At 36.2% G+C, this 26,652-nt stretch overlaps 1 protein-coding gene across 1 annotated transcript in view; it reads left to right on the top strand.

Moving 5' to 3' along the window:
• The window catches only part of st18 (ST18 C2H2C-type zinc finger transcription factor), a 70,828-nt gene that overhangs the window by 14,437 nt on the left and 29,739 nt on the right, over nt 1-26,652 (top strand). The window contains exons 2-5 of the mRNA XM_067435288.1: nt 16,115-16,230; nt 18,962-19,010; nt 23,036-23,066; nt 26,008-26,201. Coding sequence (XP_067291389.1) covers nt 16,115-16,230; nt 18,962-19,010; nt 23,036-23,066; nt 26,008-26,201 — 390 coding nt within the window. The remainder of the gene's footprint in view (nt 1-16,114; nt 16,231-18,961; nt 19,011-23,035; nt 23,067-26,007; nt 26,202-26,652) is intronic.

The raw sequence follows: 26,652 nt of genomic DNA, 5'->3' as shown, positions 1-26,652 counted from the left end.
TATATACTTTATGTACCAGAGAAACAAGATCTTTAGAATTTAGTTTGAACTTCCGTTTTGGCGGTATGTTCACTGTATATTTCTATGGCATCGCTGTTGAAGAGTAATTCGTGGGTGAAGTGGATTTACTTACCGAGAGTTATCATGAGCATTGCAATGTTTGAAACGGGCGGGTGTCTTAACAAATGTCAGTTGACCGGTTTTTAAAACAGGCAGTTAATTCATAAATCCATAAGATCTTCATGCTGTGGAAACACAGAACACAACGTGCACAGTGCTAAAATGGGGCAGGGTTTTTACATACTTTTTTTAGGATTATAATAAATGTGATCATTGAAAAGTTTGAGAAATATCAGCATTAAACATCTTATAAGGTCAAATTCAACTGTAAAACTGCCTTTATCTCTTTAAAAGCATAATTATGTACAATGCAATTTATTAACACATCATTAATATAAAAAAGAGAGAAATATATATATTTCTATGTTATATACACTTTTTTTGTTGCCATTTTTTAATTGTTTATTCTATTTTTTACTGGAATAGGCACCCCTTTCATATAATCTCTTTCCCCTAATCTTACAATTTCAACCATGTTACTAATATTTCTAATAGTAACAATACTGAGTAATTAACTAATAACCAGTCATAATTTTCAAGTTGTCAAAATATCCACTTGTGTGATATAACTCGCAGTTATTTGTACGACTTTCTGAAATTATATGAGATTTAGATCATACTAAAACATACTTTTATATATTCCTATTACAATCTTGATTTGAAGGTTTAAGGGTTAAGGCTTTATGTTAGCTTAGGCTTAGATTTGCAACCCATCTTTAAAGTACAATTTCTTAGGAATTTGGCATCTCTAGAAAAAAACATCAGCTTTATATTCTAATTCTAAGAAGCATCTTTTAGTCCCACAATGCTTGTAAAGTAAACCGTAAAGCTGTCAAACATGTTACCGCCAACCTCTCTGAAAGCGTAGTTATGCTTGCATATATATTACATTTTATCTTAAAGTCACCAATGCACATTGTTATATTTTGAAAAATGATGTGTCCTTGTTATCTTAAGTCAAAATAACTTCCCCTCTCCATCTCCAGCACCATCTCTTCTCTTCTCTGATGACGGGTTTACTGGCGCGAGGGCGGGACAACCTGTCACTCACATGAGATCCACCAATAGAAAGCCACCAACATCCAATGAATCAATCAAGCTCCCAATAAACAAAATCAAGACTTTGATGCCACAATAAAAACTCCCGTTTCATGCCGACTTTAAGACAGCGATTGATTAACACTCAAATGTATCTGATTAACAAGCTCACAAAATGCATCCATTTCGTAGAATGACCCGGCAGCACACGTGCAATACACAATAGCATGAAACCGGGGAAAGACTAATTTCGGAAAGGGCATGGAGTGCAAATAAGCAAAAAAAAACATCCACCAGGGCGACCTCTCATTACATATACTTCTGCTTGTTGTTTCCGTAGCAATAAAGTGGCAGACATTGGAACTGGTCTGTTGAGCCATTGTTATCATCTCTGACCATCTGCTACCGAAGGCTGACATTCCATCTCATTTGCATGGTAACTGATATGGGGGGAGGAGAGATTGTGGGTGGAGTGGGATGGGGTAAAGGGGGGCGGAGGGGGGGTGTTTGGAAGGACATATGCCCAAACGCCCATCACAACAATATACGCGTGAAAGTTTAGTTTTTTAACCCGATTCCACGCAAACACACACCTGCATGCACATGTCGGGAAAAGCGGGATAAATCAGTGTGTGCATGTGGAGAGTGATGGAAGAGAAAAAACCTGTCTGTTCCTCCCCTCTGTGCGCCGGTTTTTATGTTTTGCGGATGTGGGAGTGGAGTGAAGTGTGTGTGTGTGTGTGTGTGTGTGTGTGTGTGTGTGGTAGTGGAGGGGTTGCTGTTGATGTGCAAATGTGCATCATATTGAGAGCTTGTGAATAGGGAGGTGTGACGTAGAAAGAGAGCAGAACGCAGGTGCTTATCTCGGGGCTGTCACAGACATAGTGTGTCATATTCCTGGGGACTACCTTTCAAAAGCTACCGGCTCCAGCGCTAGAGCATCAGCCGAGCAGGGACCACAGAATCCGCAGCTAACTTTCAGCATCAGTCAAGTAGGTTGGTGTTCCGCTTGTTGTTTTTTTTCTGATGTGACAGCAGCCGTCTGTGGTCGGTGTTTGGGTATCAGATCGAGCTGTTTGTCTTTCACTGGATGTGTTGCTGCTGACAGCTTGGTACAAAAGAAAAGTTTTGAATGAGAATTAGAATTTGAAATTTGCATTGTAACATTCTACTCGATGTTTTAATAAATATATATATATATATATTTTAAAATCTATTGTTTTAAAAAGTAAAAAAAATAATCTTTACCACTGCAAATGCATTTTACTTTGTGTTTTTTTACTTTTTTGTAAGATTGGCTTTATCGTTTGCTGAACGCGACTTCTGATCGCTCTAGGATTTAGAGAGCGCAGGGGCAGATTAGACAGCTCAAACTGTGTATTTGAAGAACATTGACCTATTTTTTTAATCACACAGATAACAGTAGATGTTGTCTACCTAAACGGAAGTCCCTGTGCATGTGCCGGAGGGTTTAAGCGAGTCTTAGACGTGTTAGCATTGTGTGTTAGCACAAAGCTTGGGCTTTCGGTACAGCAGCTGAGCACACACAGCCCTTCCTGTCTTTCATCTCAAACTTTCAGGCTTTCGGGCTGCGTTAGCACTGCTTTCAGCCTGCAGGTCGCACGGCGTTTGGTTTCTGTTTAGTTTTTAGCTGTCGGCGTCTGCAAAGCAAGCTCAGGTCTGTGTTCATGTGGCGTCGTGGATAAAACAGACTTTAGCTTTGTGTTTTTGTCTGAGAGTTAATATTTTAGATGAGCTGAAACTTTTAGATGAGCAAAAGCAGGGTGCATGAAGGACATTTTCATTCGTAGTAATTAGTCGTGTTAATGTTGTGCTTTTTATACAGCAGATATTTAAGTTCACATGTGAGCTGACGTTTCTAAATGGAAATTGCCATGTCAACAGGTTTTTTCTATTGATATTTTATGTTGCTGTTGATGAACAAGCACACCTAGTACACTCTAAAATTAGTATTTTTAAGAAGAAAAAAAATACTGTGGCTGTTACATTGATTTGTGTGTTTTTGTACTGTACTATGTCAAGACAATATGCCATTATTGTGTTAATCTAACAGAACATTTAACTCAAAAGCACAGCAGTTTTATTTGTTTCAATCCCAACTCACCATCTAGAAATCAATATGCATTTATTGATCAACTACACCTTTTGAACTGTTGTCATTCACCGCTACTAAAGCAAAGTCAACAGTACTGCGTGTGGCTGAAGCGGGCTGAATGATGTTTTATCTTCTGCTGTCCTGTTCAAATGTCAGGCTCATTACAGGAGCAACTGTGGTGTGAGAGATCAGGGAACTGTCCATGGTGCTGCTCAGCAAACCGGTCCTCAACACACTCTCTCTTCCTCACACACAGGCCTCAGCTTTGCTGAAGGTCATCTGGGTTCGGCTTTAACCTTCATGACCTATTGACCCGCCCGTTTACGCCTACTCAGCTGTTAGAAAACCCCAAAACCATGAGTAAAGCTACTAGTGCGACTCAAATTAACATTTCGGTTCGACTTTGTAGTGCTGAACATCGACACGCTGCCATTTGCACGCCATTTTAGCCCAGTAAATCAAGAGATGCGACACCAATGGTAATTGTGTACCCGTGTAACATCTTGTTACCTGTTTTTCTTCCCCTCAACCCCTTGCACAAAGCCATCCATGCACAAACTTCACTTGGTTAATCCAGGCAAATGAATTTTGTGGGTTTAATTCAACAAGGTTTTAAAAATGTTCCATCTGCTGTGGAGCAGCTGGTGATAGACTGAATGTAATTAATTACTTAACTTTTGAACAGTAGTCCAGGAAAACAGAGCGCTGTGTGTGTGTGTGTGTTGGAGAAATGCAAGTGAAATCAGGAGCATGGCAGGAAGATTACACACAATAGAGCAACGTTTGATTTTTAGCGCCGTCCGTTTGATGCGGTGACTTATATTCGCAATTAACTGAAAATGTGTAAATGAAAACAAAGCCTCTCCATCTGATTGGCTTGAGCGTTTGCGAGAGATTTATGTCATGCGTCAAAAATGTTTCTTTGAATCTTTAGGCAGATATCTTTCATATGACTGTGTGATATGAATTGTGAGAGAAAAAAAATCCAGCATGAAGATCAATTTGTACTCGGGCAAAAATAGAAGTAAATAAAAAAGTAAAGCAGGAAAAGGCAGCGAGCCATGTTGTGTAATTAAAATTACATGGGCCTTTTTTGACACTTTTTTTTCTCCCTCTGAATATATTTCAGCATCTACCTTGATAGCAGTGTTACCTCATTGGCTGCGGGTGTGTTTGTTGGCCTAACTATAAAGGATCTGCCTGCACCCTTGTGGGTTGGGAAGAATTAGGATTTATGAATTTATTTCCTCTGTTGTATTGTTTAAACAGCTTTGGTTCAGTTTTGATCCTTTCCTATGCCTTTGAGGCTGTTCCATGGTGTCAGCTGTTGACTGATAGTAAGAGAACTGCCGCACAGTATGAATGAAAGAGAAGTAGCGGTTGGTAAACACTGATAAGGGATAAATAGAAAGCGGTCAGGCAGAGATAGTTCAGTGGGAGCCCAGATTGTGTGCGGTCTGGTAAAATGAGATTCTAAGCCTGTCCTTTTTTATTCTTCCACCCCCCCTCCCCTTTAACCACACCATCCACCACCCCTTCACCACACACACACACACACACACACACACACACACACACACACACACACACACTCTCACACACACCATCCACCACCCCTCCGGATTGCGTTTGTCTGGAAAATCTCCAGTGACCTCGCTCGGCAAGTCCTAGGCTTTAGAAATCTTTTTTTTTTTTTTTTTAGAATGGTGTGTGTGTGTGTGTGTGTGTGTGTGTGTGTGTGTGCGCGTCTCTGTTTGTTTTGTCTACTGACATGGGTCAAGTTAGCCAATAGACATGTCCCTGCTGATTATGGACAGCTGCCACTGGTGTGAGTCCCACCTTAATGCATTTTACACAGAATTATGAGGAGAAAGACAATTTGGAGTCAGAAGGACACAGCAGCCTGTGTAACGTTAATAAACGTCGCTCTGATATTAAAACATTTCTTTTTGTTTTAAAGAGAGATATTGGCATTTAGCATTTTTAGCATTCTGTTGCATTTTTTTCCAAAATGCTGTAGTAATTGAAGTAAAAAAAGAAGTGTTTATTTTTATTTAATTAAATTTTTTAGTCATGGTCACAGTAGAACTATTAGGAAATAAAAATTAATAATAATAAATACATATTAAAAATATCTACTCATGTTTTATATTTACATCGCTTTGATTTTAAAACACTTCAATTTTTGTTTTGAAAAGTAATATTGCCACTTATATTGTGATATTGTGACTTATAGCGATATTACACTTTTTTTCAAAACTTTGAAGTGTAAAAAAGTGTACCTTATTTCGGCACAGTAGAAAAATTAAAGAAATTTAATTTAATAAAAAAAATAATAATCAGATTTCTTTCATTAATAGTGTACGCTTTATATTTACATTGCTTTGATTTTTTAAACATGCTTCTTTTTGTTTTGTGATATTGGCAAGGCACTCTTTATAATTTTTTCATAAGCAAAACATTTTACAAATCTTTTTTTTTTTAAGTCATGGTCACAGTATAAATAAAGTGATTACATAATTACATTTTTTAATTAATAGCTTGATAAGGAATAAGGATTTTTTTTAAATATAAATATATATTAATGAGAATATTTTCATTAATATTGCTACACTTTATATTTACATCGCTTAGATTTAGCATTGAAGAATGATACTGGCAATGCACTCTATCATTTTTTGATAAACAAAAAATAGTAAAAAAAATCTTTTTAGTCATGGTCACAGTATAAATAAAATTATTAAATAAATAAAAATACAAAGGAAGAAATGCATAAGAATATTAAAAATATTTCATATTTTATTAATAGTTTGACACACTTGTTTTATTTATATTTACATTGAATATTTATACTAATTTTACACTTTATAAAATGTTTGCATCTTTTGTAAATATTAATATACACAAATGTAAATATCATTAACTGCATTTACTATATTCATTTACTATGACTGAATATGATAATACACAAAGTTATGTTTAATTTAAGTTCACATATGAAAGCGTTCTGATCTTTATTTATTAATTTATTTTTTGACCTTTGCTTGAACACCCCTGAACGTTTTCTTTTGTTTTTTTAATCTATCTTTTATGAGATTATAGACAGTCCTTCATAAGTTATACCTTGAGGGTCACCATGTGGTACATTTCTACCGAAAATAGTTCAGCCCATTGTGCGTGGCCGCCTAATGAGATTGGTGGTTAAATGAATGACACAAAGGCTGAAGGGGGGCGAGCCGGGGGGATAGAGACCCAAAGCACTCGCTTTCCCCTCTCGCCACGCGACACAACAGCAAGACACGGCGTAACCCCGACCCCACCTCCTCTGCTCTCCACTAACAACACCTTTCATGTCGCTGTGAAAAGCTAGCGTGGACGTGGTAAGTCAGGTGGCCCTTCACTGCCCCGCTGACTGTGTTTATGTCCGTCTGCACGTCTCTGTTTGTTAAGAGAAAGAGAGGGAAGGGGGTGAGAAAGATGCTTGGCTGGATGGAGGGCTTGATCTGTGAAATGCATCAAGACAAGTGCAGTGCTTTTTGTAAGCTGTCATTTCCAGGGTCGTGTTTGAGAGGGGTGATGCTCCTGGAAGCAGAGTTGAGACACTCTTCTGTGGATAAAACTCTTCACTGTAATTAATACATTGTTTGTTTTTCCGTATGTAGACTTTTGTGTTCGCCTCAGTTCTTATCTTTAGCTGTGAAGCGTGTTCATTTGGGAGCTGGTAGTTTTTGTTTAGTTATGCATTGAGAAGTGTGGCTTTTGATTATATGCATGGCAAGTTGACACATGTATTACAGTGAAAACTAAAGAAGGTTCTTTGAGATGTTAGTCAAAAGCCAGAGAAGCCTGTCTGCTGATTTAGTGGACTTTACGCTACATGTCTAACGATTATTTCAGGATCTCAATTGATTTTTTTTTAGCTTTTTCTCAAAGTTTGCTTCTGCACAGTTGCTTTTAATAATGAGGTTAAAGTACAAATATGCCTACCACTTTTTCCCCCTTTTTTATTGTGTCATTTAGTTATTTTAATTATTTCCTATTGTTATAATATAAAAAAAGTGAGTTGGTATTTAAAATAAATGTATATTTTGTAGTTTGCAACATGGCTTGTTATTTTCGAAGTTAACGCGTGGTTCAGATGTGATGTGCACGCTCACACACACGCACATTGCAATATCTAAAGTTGTGGTCGATCACAATCTGATAAATGCGAATGCAGAGAGTTTGAAATCTGGAAATTGAAACAACTTCAATTTATAAAGTACTTCTTTATTGAACATTTGGTCCTTTGAGAGATGCATATCTCCCCCCAGCTATGAGAATATGGGTTAAGAGTATTCAGAATCCATCCTCTTTATTAAATCCTGGGGTTAAGTCACATTTACATTTCCTTAAAGATTATTCATTTTACTGATGCATATAATCATGTTCAAGTTCCATCTGCTGGTCTGGGAAGCTTGTTTTAAACTCGTAATGTGGCTTTTTGACCCTTTAAGTAGAAAATAGTGTGACCACTGTAGGGTCGTGTGTGTGTGTGTGTGTGTGTGTGTGTGTGTGTGTGTGTGTGTGTGTGTGTGTGTGTGTGTGTGTGTGTGTGTGTGTGTGTGTGTGTGTGTGTGTGTGTGTGTGTGTGTGTGTGTGTGTGTGTGTGTGTGTGTGTGTGTGTGTGTGTGTGTGTGTGTGTCTGTGTGTGTGTGTCTGTGTGTGTGTGTCTGTGTGTGTGTGTCTGTGTGTCTGTGTGACTGTGTGTCTGTGTGTGTGTGTGTCTGTGTGTGTGTGTGTGTGTGTGTGTGTGTGTGTGCTTAGCTTGTCCCTAGAATTGAGCTGAACTTCGCTTTTGGAACATTTTGGAATGATTTTATTTGGAAAAAGAATTGGTAGACCATAAATATAAAGAGATTTTTTTTTATTCTAAAAAGTTTTTTGTATTGGGATATATATATATATATATATATATATATATATATATATATATATATATATATATATATATATATATATACAGACAGACAGACAGACATATGTAATTAATATGAATATAATTAGAAGTTTGTTTGCTGTTGTTCAGCACAAGCATTGTAGATATTAGGATCAAATAAGGCAATTGTGGAAATCTTCTTGTGCAAATGTTCTTGGGGTTTGTCTTATGCTGGACATCATTTATTGTAAGCACCTTAAAAGCAAGTTGTAAAAACAAGTTCATGACGAAAGTGTGCTCGCATCCATTCTGTTTATTAGAAGATTACAGAATGAGACTTCATAAATCCATGATCCTGATCCCTCAGCCCTTTTGGACATTTTAGTTAAATCAGAATTCCCCACTAGTCCTCTTTTTAATGCATAAAATACTTAGGCGCAACTCTTTCCAAACAAAGCTTACTCGGACTGGGAATTCCTATGCCAGAGGTAAATCCGAGTTAACATGGATTTAGACTGGCATGAGTTAAAGGACTAGAGTTTGTAATCCAGGTGGCCTGGGGATTTCGCCACACACTGGCAAAAATCACTTAAAAGTCCCCGAACAGCCTGAGCTGCAGTATCCAGCCTGCATGCGCCGCATCTTCCTGAAATGATGACAGCACAGGCGGAGATGTGCTGAAGCAGAGCTCTGTGGTGCTTGTGTCTGTTTAGATGCCAAAGAGGACTTTCCGCCGTGTTATAGACCTGCTCGCTTTGGTTTATATAGGGATTTGACAGCGTTTGAGTTGCCGGAGATGCCGGATTGTTCGACTCAGCTTGTGCACGTGTTGTGAGGTGAAGTGTCACATATGGCAGTGGTTGGTATTTTTGGGTCACATGTACCCCAAAGAACCCCACAATCATGGCTCCCATTGTGCTCATATGAACTTGTATATCATTTAGCATATTACTGAATATTTAGCATGAATATTATTAAAGCTACTTTTAAGAAATAAAACCACACACAAAGTAGAGCATATACTTTGAGTGTAAAACTTTACAGATTATCATTTTTTATGTCTTTATAGTGGAACTGAAATAATGATATTACAATTATTTGTGGTTTTAATCTATATATATAAAACTGTACAGATTGAACATTATCATATTTTGTCCTTATAAAGGAACTAAAATAATGTCATTAATCACAGTTTTATATATATATATATATATTTCATAAATATATCGTCCTAAATATTATCATTTATTATTTTTTAAAGTTTTTTTTTTTATTCTATTGGCAGCAGCAAAATATTTAATTTGCTTTATACTGCCGGTTTAAAAAGTATAAAAATTGAAACTACAGAAGTTCTCCGGTTTGGAATCGCTAGTGTTTTGGGAAAAAGTACCACCCACCCCACCCCACCTTGTGTATAATTTTGAAGAAAGAAATGTATGCGAAGTGCAAGTGCAATCCACCCTCACTTACGTTGCCAGATTGTTTTGGGGTTCGATTTCATAATCAGAGCTCAACACTGTCAGTGGCCGCCAGTTTCCAAACATATGCCATGAAGGGCAACCTTTCCCTTTTTCTCTCTCCGTCTCACACTGCTGGAACAAGTGAGCAAACAGGAGGGACAGTGTTTGTGGAGGATGAAGAAGCCATGGTGAAGTGGAGTTGTTTAATGACAGGAACAGCTGACTCATTAGGCAAGTGCAGTGAAAGGTAATTAACCCTGGGAAAAGTACAGCTGCCATGCGAGCTGTTCATTTCAATCTTATTAGGAATCAGGAGTTTAAAGGGTCTTCTCCTTTCAAACCCTGCCCGTGATATAGGCCTACTTTCCCCCCCTTTCTCTTTTTCCATTTTTTTTAACCCAAGGGCTTCAGAGCCTGGAGACCTGCCTTTTGTGCTCCAGGATTTAGCTCCAATGGTAGCCACGGCTTCAACAAATTGCCGACCACCTGGTAGTACTCATGCATCCTCTCTATTGAGATACCTTCCCGGCCTGAAACAATGGGCCGGATCAGTGCGTGCTGATAACGGAGGACGGGCATGGAAGTTGTCCCTGCTAACACCTGGCATTATTGTGGCATCTCATTTTCGTTTCAGATGCCCTTTTATGCTTCCCCAAAGCACATTAAGGGAAGCGATAGGTCAGCCTTTGATTTCAAGATGTAGAGACAATGCAATGCAGTTTTTAGCATAAATAATTAAGTTTGTGTTGCTCAATAACTTCAGAAATATATTTGTGTCCCTATACGAGATCTTTTACTACACTTTAATGAAGTATCTCTCTCTGTTCAGATGGGACTTTACTTTAAAACCCCATTTAAACCATCTGACTTTTTCAAAAATCAATATATATTTGAGCCAGTTTTTTAACTAGGTATTTCAGTATTTAACTATTTTAACTATTTTATTTCAGTTTTTGTCTTCAAAAGTTACATCTATTTGAAAGAAGCTTTTTTATTTTACTTACTTTTACTAATGAATTATTCCTATTGCAAACCAATTTTAGCATGTTATATATATATATATATATATATATATATATATATATATATATATATATATATATATATATATATAGATATATATATCTATATATATATATAGATATATATATATAGATATATATATATATTATGTATATATATATATATATATATATATATATATATATATATGTATGTATGTATGTATGTATGTATGTATGTATGTATGTATATGTACATACTTGTATACATACCAAATAACTATGCAATTAAACTGTTAAATGTAGTTTGTATATTTAAAAATGTAAAAAAAAATATTTTAAGTTGTAAGCCCTTTAAATCCAAGTTGATTGTACTTAAACTTTTAAGTAAACAACTTTTTACAGTTTTTGCAAACAAAATGATTTATTCGATAGCAAATGTGTCATTGAAAAATAAATATGTATACTGTAAAAAATATTATGAGTTATAACAATATGGTTTTGCAGTGTTTTAACTCATCAAAATTAGATAAGCAATTTTTCTACTTTTTTATGTTATACAAGATTCAACTTGTTTTTCAAGTCGGTTTAATGTAATTTAAGTTGAAATGACTTAAACAGTCAAGTTGATTGAACCTATAAGACAGCAATGTTTTTACAGTGTACATAAACATTTCTGACTTCAATTCTTGAATGTGCAATCAACTTGATTCAAATTAAATGACATGAAACTGACTTTATTGGTTAAATTTTGTATAAGTTATAAAAACAGTTGAAAATGGTGTAACTTATTTTGATTCGTTAAAGTAATTGCACCTGATGAATGGCAGTATTATCTATGTTGGTGCTCCTCTAAATGACTTCATCATTTCTTTTATTTGGTCACTTTAGCAGAATTGTTTGCACAAGCTTTAACTTTGGAGCTCTGCGAACGTCTCTTTCCATTGCAAACAACCTTTTTTATGATCCGCGTTTGCTGGCAGATTTCTCATAGAATAATTTATCAGATGAGAAATGCTTTAAACAGTTGGAAACAAGTGTATCTTTGAAGTTACTCCCACATTAGACCTAGGGACAGATGATGCACTTTAAGGTAATTATACTGAAACTAATTATGCTTGCCCTAGAAAGAAAACATAGCCTCATATATTCCAGGAGCTAACAGAAGTTAAAATAGCAGCTTTTGAGTTCTCAGATTTCACAGTTTAAAGTCTCTGGCATGAACTACATGGAGACTGATATCTCGCGTTTACACACACCCGCCCCTTCTAATCTCAGGCGTCCCTTTTCTTTCCATCTTTCTGCCTTTGTTTTTTAGGCAGAAGGCCTATATAGTGAATGATCTGTGCTTTTTATCATTGTGAATATTTATTTTTGTACATTTGATCAATCTTTGATGTAAACAGTGTATCAAAGCAATACACCGTAATGGATTGTGCTCAACTCCACCCAGTTCAGACATATGTCAATGTTTGCTTCACACCTCCGCATGCTTTTTTATTTCAAAAAGCATGTAAACAAAACCCCCAACCGCCCTGCCGATGCGCATTCAATTGCAATTATTTTCTTCCTTTCTTCTTCTTTCCCCCCTTTTTTCGCTTACAGTAAGACGTTCAGCGCAGGGGGGAAATGAAAGTAAAAAGCAGCTATCTCTCGCTTTGCGCTTTATTACGCCGCAACAGAAAAACACTTAGCATGTAAAATGAATGTGGAAATTATTCCTGGGGTAAACTATAAACACACAAGTTACCCCTCCCGCCCCCCCACCACCATCCTCCTAGATCAGAGTGTAATTGCCAGTAATCAGGTCTGTTTGCAGCTGATAAAACCTCTCTGAATGCGTGGAACCCTCTTTGTATGATGACTCAATTATGCCCGAAGTGGCTCATCAAACCTGGACCATCAGCAGCTTTAATAAATAAGGAGGCACAAACTTGCTGCAGGCGCATTGTGATTCCATTCATTCCATAATTAAATCCATTCCTGGCTTAACCCTTTTCCAGCCAGACGCTACAGACGAACAAAAAGAGGGAGAGAGAGAGATAGAAAGAGAGTGGGTGACCTTGCAATGAGATCCTGTGTGTCTTCATAACTCTCTATGTGCGATACTAGCGAGACAGGTGATACGGAGAGAGAGAGAGGGGAGAAGAAAACAGGGAAAGGTGATTGGAAGGAGAGAGGAAAGGGAGGGAGGGAGGTATCTGGGTGGAGATAGAGCTGGAGGTCTTTATTTATTCATTGTTTAGTGCCACATAGTGCTTATTCCGTAATTACACTGAAAGTACAATCTAATCATAACAGTCATTCAGGAAGGGAAAGGGCACTGAGTGTGCTTTGAATGTTTTTTTTACGCCTATTTCTTTCTGCTTTTTTACCCTCTATCATTTTACAAAGTCGAGATACAAAGACAAATCTTAATGCAAGCGCGAGAGGACTTGTAGGCATGCACATTTAATAAAAAAAATGCCATTATTTTTTTAGAAATTCGCTTATGAAAAGTCTAAATGCAAGATGAATAACCTAGACTGCTCATTTAGAAAACCTTATGAAAACGTGTGCGCAGAAATGCACTTACAGCGGAAGTCTGTGGGACGATTGTTGCTTTCTAACATATTCAACCGCAAAATATATTCGTTTTTACTGCTATTTACAATAATTTTTATCCATTTGTCAACATTCTGAAATTTAACATCCAAAATAATAGTGTTTGCTTAATTTATTTAGTATTTTCTATTAATATTTTTATATATATTTATATCGAGTTATTATAGAGTTATTTAGAGTTATATATATTCATGAAAATTTTTAGTAATTTAGTTGTTTTTTGCCATTTTTATTAGGTTTTCTTTGTATAAAAAATACAACGTACAATAGTTTTTTATTATTATTTTAGTTTGTTGTTTTAGTACTTTAAGCTCGAAGTTTAGTTTTTTTTATATTTTAATTTATTTCAGTTACCTTTTATTTGGCAACACTTTATTTTACAGTGTCCGTTACACGTAATTACTATAGTAATAACTATAATTCATGCATAATTACACGCATCTAAACCTAAAGCAATCCCTAACCCTATAGTAAGTACACAATTGGTTCATTATTATTACTCATTTGAATTCTAAAGAGTTTGTCATTTTGCCTTTTTACTAGTTTTATTAGGTTAAATATATTTAAATATTTAGCATTAATTTTTAATAGAACATTTTAGTACTTAAAGTTAGAATAAGTTCATTTTTTTCATACATTTTATTAATTTTTATTTATATTTTTTATCATATATTATATCAGTTAGCTTTTTTTGGTGTCACTTTATTTTATAGTGTCTGTTATCATGTTGCTATATCATGTAATTACTATACTATAATAACTAAACTATAATTAACTATAATTTATGCATAATTACATGCATCTAACCTCAACCCAATCCCTAACCCTATAGTAAGTACATTTAGCTAATTATTATTACTCAGTCCTTAATGAATCTCTAACTGGACACTTAAAAATAAAGTGTAACCTGTTTTAGTGTTAGTTAACAATAATCACCCTGCTTCTGAGACACTAATCTGGTTTACATGTAATATGTAATAAAATGTTTATTTTAATAAAACATGTAATAACCTACGGTGAATTAAAATTGTTAAATTGAAGTGAATTCTGTGTAAAATATAAATTAAAACACAACTTGCATTTGAGTTGGTATGCTTGCCCCGTAGACTTCCATTATAAGTGCATATTTTATGTGATGATCAACAGGATAGGAAAACTGGGTCTGTGCTTGTGGTTCTAAAGCTAAAGATGATTTGAGGTTTGATTACTAGCGGTCGTCCCTTGAGCGGTTAAATCCAATGAGCGATTGTGATGCTGATAACAAACGGAATTAGCATATGCATTGTGTTGATGTCTGTTTGTTTGTCTTATTTTTGGTGATGTTGGCGTTCATGTGTTCAAGACTAGACACACACTAACATTGTGCTCGGCCTTTAATGATAGCGTGTGCGTTTCTGTTTTGACCAGAAAGTGTCATTCTTTTTTTCCCTTCTCATTTGTGTATGTTAACACTAATCTTTTCTGTATGTATGTTTTTAAGGGTCGCCGTGTGGTTTGTTTGAATCAGATCATGCCCATTGATGTTTAGAGGCTGTAAAGTGCAACTCTCTCGCTCGGCTCAGACGAGCTTTGAGAAAAAGAGCAGATGGGTTAGGGCAGCGGCCGCATACACACGCGCAGACGCACGCACGCACACACACACACGCCGCATCAGGAAGCACTATCTCCTTGGAGACCGCGAGGCCATGCACATTAGTGGCCCGGCCCTCTGAGAGACGCTGTCTGCGCGCAGAAGGGGCCGAGAGAAACCCCCTTATAATGATTCAGCAGATGACGGGCCGCTCAAGGAGTGGGCTGTCTTTCTTCTTATGCTAATGAGGGGGGCCCCCTCCTCGTCCCCGGGCCCCTGTGCTCGTGCAGTGGCGGGGGCCGCCGGGCAAAAGATGCTGGGAGTTTTTAGCCATAATTAACACAAAGCTCTCTCTTTCTCTCTCTCTCGCGCGCTCTCAAAGCCAACAGGCATGAATGGCTCACCAATAGCGGAGCTCAGGCGTTGTGTAGCGCAGCGTTTAAATTGTCCCGATGCGCGCAATCACACAAAACTCTTCCCGGATTAACCGTATTAATTACACACAAGCTATTTGATTTCTGTCAAGCAATCAATTTGCATCTTGTTAAGAAAGCCACATGAGGTCTTGTCTGTTAATTCGCTCCCAGGTTTCTCTACGGCACCGTTTGAAACATTCACAGTTAGCGTTTCCAACAACTTCTAATTGTAGTCGTTCAAGTGGAAGCAGTCTTTGTGTGCACTGTTACCTAAAAATGTCAAAAAAAAGTATTGTTTAAAATGACTTTCAGTGCATTGACTATCAGATAGAAATCACTTTTTTAAAGTGAAACCCGCATATTTTAATGTTTTGCATGAATGTCTTTCTAACTTCAGTTTTTTGTGGTCATGTTGATTTCATGTTGAAAACACTGTGCAAACACCTCAATTCAAGTTGTCCCTGACATCTTTTGTCTTTTTTCACTCAGAGCATGAATAGCATTTCTATTTGAACAACTTCTTAATGCAGTCGTCTAAGCGGAAGTGAATCAAAAAAGTCTCTTTAAAAAGTGTGCACCACCTAATAATGTCAAAAAAGTCATAAGAATGATTTACTGTGACTAAAGCAACCTGACTGCATTAAGCTATAGTGATTTTCAACAGATAGAAATAGCTTTTTTGAGTAAAAACTGCACCTATTAATGCTTTACAATAAAGATGTCCTCATAACGGCTGTTTTCTCTAAAGGACACATTTTTGATTGAAAAATTGATTTCACACTAGTCATTCGAAAATACTTGAATGTAAACACCTCAAGTGCAATTCAAGTTGTTCCTGATATCTTTGTGTTTTTTTTTTCTTCTCACTCAGAGCATGAATGTCACACTCACATCTTAGAAGAGCTGAAGAAACGTGTGTGCAGTAACCGGAGCAGCCCGTGGGGACCTCGCAGAACATCTTATTCAGTACAGGCCAAACATACAAAGGTAAAATTAGTCATTGTTTCAGCAGTGGATTTATATTGACAGTATCTCGCGTGTGCACCTCCTGGAGTTTATACACTCTTGTTCAATTTGTGGACTAACAAATTAGTTGGCCTTTGTTTTTTATGTGTGTGTGTGTATTTACATGCTTTTTTAAAGTAAATTTCTCTTGTAGCCATTCTGGGTACTTAATCTATTTTGAACTCCCTTTATTTTTTATTTTTTATTTTTTTATTTATTTATTTTATTTTATTTTATTTTATTTTATTTTATTTTATTTTATTTTATTTTATTTTATTTTATTTTATTTTATTTTATTTTATTTATTTTTTATTTTTTGTTTTTTGTTTTTTTATTTTTTATTTTTTATTTTTTTATTTCACTTCATTTTATTTTATTTTATTTTTTTTATTTTTATTTTATATATATATATATATATATATATATATATATATATATATATATATATATATATATATATTTAAATTCATTTTATTTTGGTCAAAATCTTTACAAACAATGAAAATGTGCTTAAAATTAATGTCTACGGTGCAGGTGTTTTTCATAATTTTGTAAGTGCAAAACTATCAACATAATTTTGGTTTTCTAACATTTTAGTATAAATAATTTTTTTGTGTTTGTGATTTTTTTTTTTTTTTGGTGTTTATGATACACAATATTTTTTAAAGTATTGCACCAGCACCACACTGCTAAATAAATAAATGAATAAATAAAAATAAATAAAGGTAGCTCTTAATTTTACAGTGTCATTTTTACATATGTTACATGAAGTTATAATACCTATAGATTGTGCATAATTACAGGCACCTGACTCTAAACCAAAACCAAATCCTAACCCTATAGTAAGTACACATAGTTACTTAATATAACTCAAAGACACCTTAAAATAAAGTGTAACCAAAATAAATAAATAAAATACATTCAATCATAATATATTATTTAATATGGATTAACTTGGTTATTTTAGTTTGCAGAAAATGTTAGACAGCTTCTTAAAGTGACAGTTGCACATTTTATTAAAAGTAGATTAAAAAAACTAGCATATCATAGTAAAGCATATAAAGTTTGTTTTATAGCTTGGCCATCGTTTACAAGGTTGTTTTTGGCAGGCTCAGTTGAAACTGACTTGATACCTGAGGTTGACGGTGCTTGTTGACATATGGTTTGGTTTTGTAAGGTGTCGACGTGTAATTTAAGGGATTGTTAGTGACCAGCTGCGTGCTGATCGCTCTCTCCTCCTCATGTCAAAGTTTCCGCTCTGAACATGCGAAATATCAAATTACGTAACCCTCGAAATCTGCGTACCCTTTGTTGAAACCAACCCCTGTGCTTGACGGGGCTAATAAAAGCTTTCTTTTCACTCTCACAGCGAAACAATACCAAAATCAGGGAACAAAACCTGGCTCTCGCAGTTTTTAATAGTTTCAGCTTTCGAGGGGTGTTCAAAAAAGCCCGTCCGGAAGAGCCGGGCCACTTCTGGCACTGCGTGCGTTAGCGTGCGTCTATGTGTACACGAGCGAGCGAGTGTAATGAACTAATCAGGTACATTAGTTTTTACAGAATGTAATCTATAGTGTTTGGGAGTTGTTTGTCTCAATAGGGGCTCCCAGTAATCAAAAGTAATGAAGCTATTACGCGTCGGGAGCCGGGAGAGGGCCGGCGTGGCATTAAGAGTGGACCACATAAAAGGTTTATTAAAGGAAATTAAGGTCCATCAATGCCACACCTGCTCCCCCTATTATAAATGTATGACAGGTCAGTGGCTTCAATCACAACAGCCAAGCCGAGAGAAGGGGAGATAGGAGTCATGTTTCCCATTATAAGCGAAGTAACAGCCCAGCCAGTGACTCACCGAGCTCACCAGACCCTCCGACCGCTATAGAGCGCCATCAGCCCAGAATAATTACATTTAATAGGTTTTATTTGGGATCAGCAAGGCACTGCTGGCAGAGAGAAACCGAGAGAGAGAGAGAGAGAGAGAGAGAGAGAGAGAGAGAGAGAGAGAGAGAGAGAGAGAGAGAGAGGGAGAGTGAGTAGGTGCAGCGGTATTAACAACTCTTTTTGTCTAAACACACACACACACACACCCCCACACACACACTACTACTTTTGTTTGTCGCTGGTTTTTGCATTATTATATTTTCGCTCGCCCCTGTCTCACCCTCTTAAAAGTGAAGGCCTGTCTGACGGTTCTCTGCTTGCTGCTGTAGTTTTGTGCAGATGCTAAGTCAATTAAATCAAGCCAAAATATGAAGCCCAGCACACAATGCACGTAATGGACCTGAGCCACTGCATGAAACGTCCCTCTTTTATTTGTCATAAAGTTCATTGACCTTTCATTTCTTGTGCTGACGTGACGCCTCATTGCACGCTCCAGGAATCACAGAATTGATTGGATTAGGTTTTTTACTACTATTATTTACTGTTCTCCTATAAATTTAAATGTATTAATCCTTTTCTTTTAAGATCTAAAGTTGTGATGCCTTGCAGATGTGTTTCTGAAATTGCAAATGATGTGCTTGCAATGTGATAAACTCTTTGCATGGCATCTGGCATCTGGCTTACTTATTAATAACCTAAACTGACTGGAACTTAGCTGTCACTCTGATGATGAGATCCTGTTGAGATGAGTTATTAAACAGGATTATAAATCTCCGGATTTGAAAAATGCTATTTGTTATTAACTTTTTTCTGTGTTTTTTTTTCTCCCCAGATGGAATCTGACAGTGAAGAGAATCGCAGCGAAACATGTGATGGCACAAGTAAGTGCTTGACAAGTTTAAAAAGATATACTACGACTATTTTTAATAATATCACATGACATATAGCATGAAATATAACATAACGTAACACAACATGACATAGCATGACATAACACCTAACATGACATAGCATGACATATAACAACGTTACATAACATGACATAGCATGACATAACATCTAACATGACATATAGCATGACATATAACGTTACATAACATGACATAGCATGACATAACACCTAACATGACATAGCATGACATATAACAACGTTACATAACATGACATAGCATGACATAACATCTAACATGGCATATTACATGAAATATAAAAAGACATAACATAAAATAACATGGCAAATAACATGAAATATAACATGACATAATGTAAACATAACATGAGATAACATGACACAATATGACATGACATGACATACAACAACTTAACATAACATGACACAGCATGACATATAACAATATAAAACATGACATAATATAACAACAACATGATATGACATTATAGCGTGATATATAACATGACAAAGCATGACGACATAACATAATGTAACATGACATATAACATGACATAGCATGACATGACATAACACAATGTAACATGACAAATAGCATGACATATAGCATGGCATATAACATGTATATGAACTAATATCTTACTAATAATTTTGATTGACTTTTTATATTTTACATTATGTCATTATTAACAGTATACTCAGCAATTTATATTTAAATAATTAGAAATGTCAACTTTTATTTACATATTTTAATTCAGATCTGTTCAGGATTTTATAAAGTACAAATTATACAAATTAATGATGTAATACATTTTAGAATAAAGTGTTAAAGTGCTTCATATCATTGTAAAGATGTATAACCCATTACCTCTGCAACAAAATATTTTTTTTATGCACTTGTTATGAAACATGATCTCATAACACTTTTTAGAACACATTATTGGTTCGTATAAACATGCATTATATTTGCCCTGTACAGAGTTCACATAAACAAGGTGAACACATTTCCCATAATGCCTCAGCGACGGCCTCCTGTCAGGCTGGCATGCGCATACGCCCCCTTTTCCTACGCACATTTGATCTGAAGTGTTAGTTTAACGGTCTCACATCAGATCTGTCAATTTTAATATTAATCCTCTTTAGCTGGAGAGAGGTGCGGTTGCCGCGGCAATGCATTATGCAGAGACAGTGACTTCATTATGTGGCAATATTCTTTCAAACGAGTTAAGGAGGGCGTTGTGAATGGAAAGAGCGACTAAAGCATGACAGGGGACATCATTATTCAAGTGTTTAGAGACACGTACTGTACCGCTCATGTGCGCCTGGCCCTTTAATGTGCCGGTAAAAATTCATGATGGTGTTTTATTGAGTCTTCACCATGGGATTGAGGTGAAGCTGTGAATGAGATATTCTCTCCTACTGACACACATTCCTCTCTCTCTATCTCTCTCTCTTTCTCTCTCTCTCTCTCTCTGTCTGTACATCTCGTGAGACTGAGTTCACAGCGAGGCTTTGAATATATCATTTTGTCAGAGCTAGGATTGTTAAACACTGTTTAGTAAAGTGATCCAGGTTTTTTCCCCATGTAAATCCAGACATGTGTATTGCCTTACACTGTGTAATCAGTTGCTAATTTTTCCTCAAGAGAAAATACTGTGCATCCTAAACATGCTTTATGAAATATAAAACAATTCATTCCTGTCAGAGAATTTTCATTTAATTTAGTCTACATGTTTTTCTGGTAACCTAAAAAGTGCATCATGTAGGAATGTATAAATGACTAATTTTTTTAAGTAAATTTATTTATATTAAAATATAAAATGTAATAATATATTTTATTTAATATATATATAATATATATATATATATATATATATATATATATATATATATATATATATATATATATATATATATATATATATATATATATATATATATATATATATATATATATATATATATATAAAAAAAAAATATATATATATATATATATATATATATATATATATATATATATATATATATATATATATATATATATATATGAAAAATATTTAAATATAATGTATTTTAATGGCATTTTATTTGGTATATTTGATTTAATATAAGGTATTTTAATGTATTTTGTATTTATAACATAATATGCATATTTATTATTATTAATTTTATGCATAATATTTAATGAGACAGAATCTGATAACTGTTTTTCAGCAAACATTTCTCTTTTATTTAACAACTTTTTTATTTTCTTATAATTAAGAGGAAATTAACTACATGAAGACGTGATAAACTGTTTGACATTCAGCTCTTCTTCATAAGAAAGACATTACCCAGAATTCCTGACCTTAAAGGGCCAGATCAGTCCAAAATGACAATTTTGGCATTGTTCCAAGCCTGAATGACTCTCTCTCTCTCTCTCTTTCGTGTGATGCATCCGAGCACTCTTAGAAATAAAGGTTTAAAAAGAAGGTTCTATACAGAATCCTAGGGTTCTTTACTTAGTTTTAAAGAATGCCAAAAAGGTTTTATATGAGGAGAAATGTCTTAAATTATTAAAGGTGCACTATGTAGTATTTTTACAGTAAAATATCCAAAAACCACTAGGCCAGTGTTATATATTTTGTTTAGTTGAGAACCTACAATATCCCAAATGTTTCCAACTATTTGTTAATTGTGAGAAAATTGCTATTTTAATTAAGGACCGGGACGTTTCAGCATAGCGTCTGAGGGAAACGCCTGTCAATCGCGTCATATCTGCGTTAGCCTCGGTTTTATTCTGCAGAAGCGCTTTTCTCTTAGCAGTGTGAACATGTCACAGCAGCGCCGAACGAACGCACAGAGGAACTTCATAACATCAATTTAAACACACTTAAATGTATCTAATATGATAAACAGAGCTGCTTTACCTTATACTCATGACTGGAAAAGCGGAAATAGTGCAGGCGCCCGGTGACTGTGTCCCGTCCCGTCATAATAAAAGTCCCGGTGCTCGCGAGCCGTGTGTTTGTATAACAATCGCTCCAGCAGCCGTGCTCAGCTCCACAACACTCGGTCCTGCTCTGCTTCACACTACAGTAACGTTAATAACCGCATCCATGAACATGATTTCTGCCCGAGTCCTATTTTCCACCGGCTGTGAGGTGAAGACCGCATGTCCCAAGATACTGCGCTCACACTTGCCATCATCAAACTACGCCATTGTTTTGAATAGGCGCCCTCTAGTGGACGGAAAGTTGCATAGTGCACCTTTAAAAAATATTTTCATGTTTAATGGGTTACTTTCAAATTGCAATAAGTAATTTCTGAGAAGTGTTGTTTATGTTTTAAAATCACCAAAACAAACACGCTCCTAACTAAAAGGATCGCACCCCTATCCTGATAGCTCCGCCCACAAATTCTCAAACATGCTATGAATGGACACACAACTTGCTGCTGATTGGCTACAACTATGTTTTGGTTCTCGGCTCAATTGGCTTCCACTAGCGTTTCTCAGAAATCGCTTATTGCACCATTAATGCGTGTTTACGAGCTGTTTAATTCATAAAATGTAATTAAAATGAAAAGACTATAAAGTGCCTGAAAGAATCATTTAAGGTTCTATAAAGGACCTTATGGCAAAATAGGGTCAACTGATACTGGACAAGGCCAGATCCTCTAATGTGTTTTTTTTTTAACCGAAGCCTTATTTGCATCTTTTTGTTTTGTATGGATTTGCATCCTTTTTGCTGCTATCCATAGCCATTTTTTCAGAGCACAGAAAAGAGGTAGAGGAAGTTTTTTTGCTTAAGATGTTTTGTATGCCAGAAGAGTTGTATCCTCAACATAAGCGCCTCTCACAGAGTCAGCAGGAGCCTTCATCATTGTGTCCGTCTGAGTGTGACATTAAAGCGAGAGGTGTGTGAAGGATCACAGGCAGGTGCTGGAGGGGCTGGTCTCGCTGGTGGAAATGTAAACATGTGTGTTTACTCTTTCTCTCTCTTTTTCTGTTTGCAGTTCTGCCTGACTGCATCGCTGAGGCACCCAGGTAAGCCAGAGAGTTCACTACCTGCTTCCGAGTGTCAGTTTATGGCGTTTCTGACGCCCCTACAGCATACGTGCAGTTGTCAAAAGTTGCATTTAAGATTTCAGGTTTTGGACATTTAAGTCACACTTAAGAATAAATGAATATCATTGCATTGAATACCATTAGATACTCAGTGTCTTTTAAAGTAGTTTTTTTCTGGTGATTTTTAGTTGTATGAAGTTGTTTAGTTTATCACAACTATGCGATCCACTTCACATAGTGTACTTGTGTATCTTTTTGGTTTGATTGTTTGATGTTTTACATCTAATGCAATAAGATTCATACATTTTTAAGTGTGACTTAAACGTAAAAATTAAAGTGTTAGTTCACCCAAAAATGAAAATTAACCCATGATTTACTCACCATCAAGCCATCCTAGGTGTACATGACATTCTTCTTTCTGATGAACACAATCGTTATGTTATGTTAACAAATATATTAGGTTATTTAAATGTTCTATAAAAAAAAATGTCCTGGCTTATCCAAGGATTATAATGGCAGTAAATTGCAGCCCAAAATTTGAAGCCTAAAAAAGTGTATGGAACTGCTACAGAAAAATGGACATAGGGCAGCTAAATCTCCAACCGCAGGGAAATGTGACACAGCTTGTAATAAAACAAGAATCAACATTCAGGCAGAGCCGAAGCGCAACCAAAACAATGTTCTTCTGCAAAATGCATGCAGTTTTGCTTTTTAACTGCTAGAGGGTCAATGCTAGAGAAGTGTCCAAATACTTTTTGGGGCCGATGTAGTTTTGTAAATGGCTTGTTGCATGTGTCTTATTATTAAGCAGCATGAACTAAGTGCAAGTTGATTTGTGCATTTCTTTCTACACTTACCTTTATATGATATCGGCCTACAGCAAACATTTTATTCTCTGTATCATTCCTAATTATGCAGCGTGATAGCTGATAATAGCAACAGATTTCTCATTGAAAATAATGAGCCAGTTCATGCTCGAGTGTTTTGGACTCTGTGTTCACACATAAGTTCACACATGAGGATCTGCGATGCTGAATTTCTTAGTCACATCTTGCAGGGAATTTCAGACGCTGCCCTGATGAGTTTTGTAACAAAGAGCATGAAGTGCCATTCGCCACCCATTTTACTTCTGTGACATTTTTTTGTGTGAGTGAAACAGGATGTTCACTGAGACAAAATGTAGGGCGAGGCTCGATTTGATCCATCGGGAATTGATTGGATGGTGAAAAGTGGCCTCTTATAAGTGGTTGGAGGGGAGGGGTTGAAAAACAAGAAGGCCAAAATGGAAAGTCGGTTCAGAGGTGAAATTATTAAATTTAGTTTTTTGGAATAATGTTTGATATCATATAATTTACTGTAAGACCAGATATGTGAATTAAGAAAGACGTTTTTGATTTCTATCTTATCATAGAGCATTATGGGTCAATTATAAAAAATAAGTAATAATATATGAAAAAGAAGAATGTCTGTTCACATACACTGCTATTCAAAAGTTTGTTGGTTAGATTTTTAATGTTATTGAAAGAAGTCTCTTATGCACACCAAGTCAGCATTTGTTTGATCAAAAATACTTTAAAAACAGTTAATATTATTTTTGTGGAAGCCGTATATGTTTTTTTCAGGATTTCACGAAAATAAAGGTCAAAAGAACAGCATTTATTTGAAAAACAAATTATTTTACTTTCACTTTTGCTCAATTTAATGCATACATATACTTTCTTCTTTAAAGCTACATTGTGTAACTTTTTTAGTTTATTCTTAGCTAAAAACACTTAGTTCTTTCAAAAATATATATGCTCATTAATGTATATTTACTTATTTCAAGTAATAAAGTATTCTCGTAAGTTTATAATATGCCATTGAAAACACATACGGGTGAGGGGTTCGAGTGCCGGTCGCCATGTTGCCCCTCCATCTTGAAAGTACATTAGCCAAAGAGGGACATACCCGTAAATTCAAGCTTCGCCTTTCGCGTTTTAACACTCGATGGCACCGTGTCGAATGTGAAGAGGGGGATCGCCATGTTAATCTTGGACTAAATCGGCCACCGGAGTTAAAACGAAATCAGAATTGAGAGGAACAGAAACTATTATTCACTGGATGGTCATAAACCTTTACACCGCTAGATGGGGGAAAATATCACACAGTGTAGCTTTAAAAAAAATCATGCTGGCCCCAAACTTTTAACAAAAGCTATTTGCACTAACTCCACCCACTAACATCTGGTTTGGCCAGACAAAATTATGGAAGACACAGGATTGTTCACAGTAGCAAACAATGGTGTAGGGGTAGGGGTAAGGCATGTGGCATGAAGTTTTGACGCAAATCGATCCAAGGTTTGAATCCGACTTTTGCCGAACACGCTTTACTCTCTTTTCCCATCACATATCTTGGAAAGGCATTTATTTATAAATATAAATGCCATCTAACTATTACACTTATTGCAAAGAAAATACTGCTATTTTTTTAGTAGTGTAAATAGAATCTATTGCTACTTGTACTTAGTGTAACTAGCATCTATAGCTAAGAAAATGTACTATTTTCAATTGCTGCCGCCTTTTATTAATGAGCTGCATTTGTAAGACTTCCACAAAGAACCGAAACACTGATTTGAAGAGCCTCTAACAATTGTTTGACATTGTTTGCTCGGTGAAGAACCATATAGCAACTCAAAACATGAACATCAACCAAGAACATGAGTGTTTTTTGCTAAATGAACCATTGAAGAACTTTCATAGTCCATATTTGCCCAACTTATTTCAAGATGTGTCTAAACAGCATTCCTGCTTTCCACCACCTCATGGGTCAGACTCATTAGATCTTTGAACCTCAACCAATCACATACTCAGACACAGACAGTTTAACAGGTTGATTTGTGACATGACGCGTCCATTAAATGACCCCCGTATTCTCCTTTCAGCTTGCATCTCGGAGCGGGTAAAAAGCGGGCGGCCGCAGAAGGGGCCCGCGGGGCGCCAGTCAACAAGAGGAAATCGCTCCTGATGAAGCCCCGCCACTACAGTCCCAGCCCCTGCCCCAGTGAGGGGGACGGCGAGGAAGACCTGGCAAACGCTCAGGACAAAGACGCGCCCAGGAACACTGACACTCCAGCAGGTAGACAGATGTCCTGTTGTTTTGTCTGTTTTGATGAACAATTGACGCTGAATTTTAAACTACCATCTGTTGCATTCATATATTTGTTTCCCTCCTCCTCCTCCTCCTTCGCCTCCTCTCCCTCCTCCCCCACTGCATCCATCCATCTATTCGTCCATCACATTTGTCTATCACGCCGTCCCGTTGGAAGTTGATCCGTCGGAAAATTCCTAGCCGGTTTTTCCCGCATCCGGTGTCCAGATTAAGGCGATTTCCTCCGCTCGACTACTTTGAAACCCGGATTAAAAACTCGGTGGCGTTAAAGTAGCTGCCGCCGGGTTGATTATGCAGCCTGGAAAAGTGCTTTTTTATAAGCAAGTGTGGTTGCTTGCATAATTATGCAAATAGGGTAACTGAGAATAGAATGCACCAAATTATATTGTGCCTCGTTGACAAAAGAGAGTGATCATAC

This window comes from Pseudorasbora parva, chromosome 24 (genome assembly GCF_024679245.1).
Source record: "Pseudorasbora parva isolate DD20220531a chromosome 24, ASM2467924v1, whole genome shotgun sequence".
NCBI lineage: Eukaryota > Metazoa > Chordata > Actinopteri > Cypriniformes > Gobionidae > Pseudorasbora > Pseudorasbora parva.
This window is presented reverse-complemented; position numbering and strand designations above follow the sequence as displayed.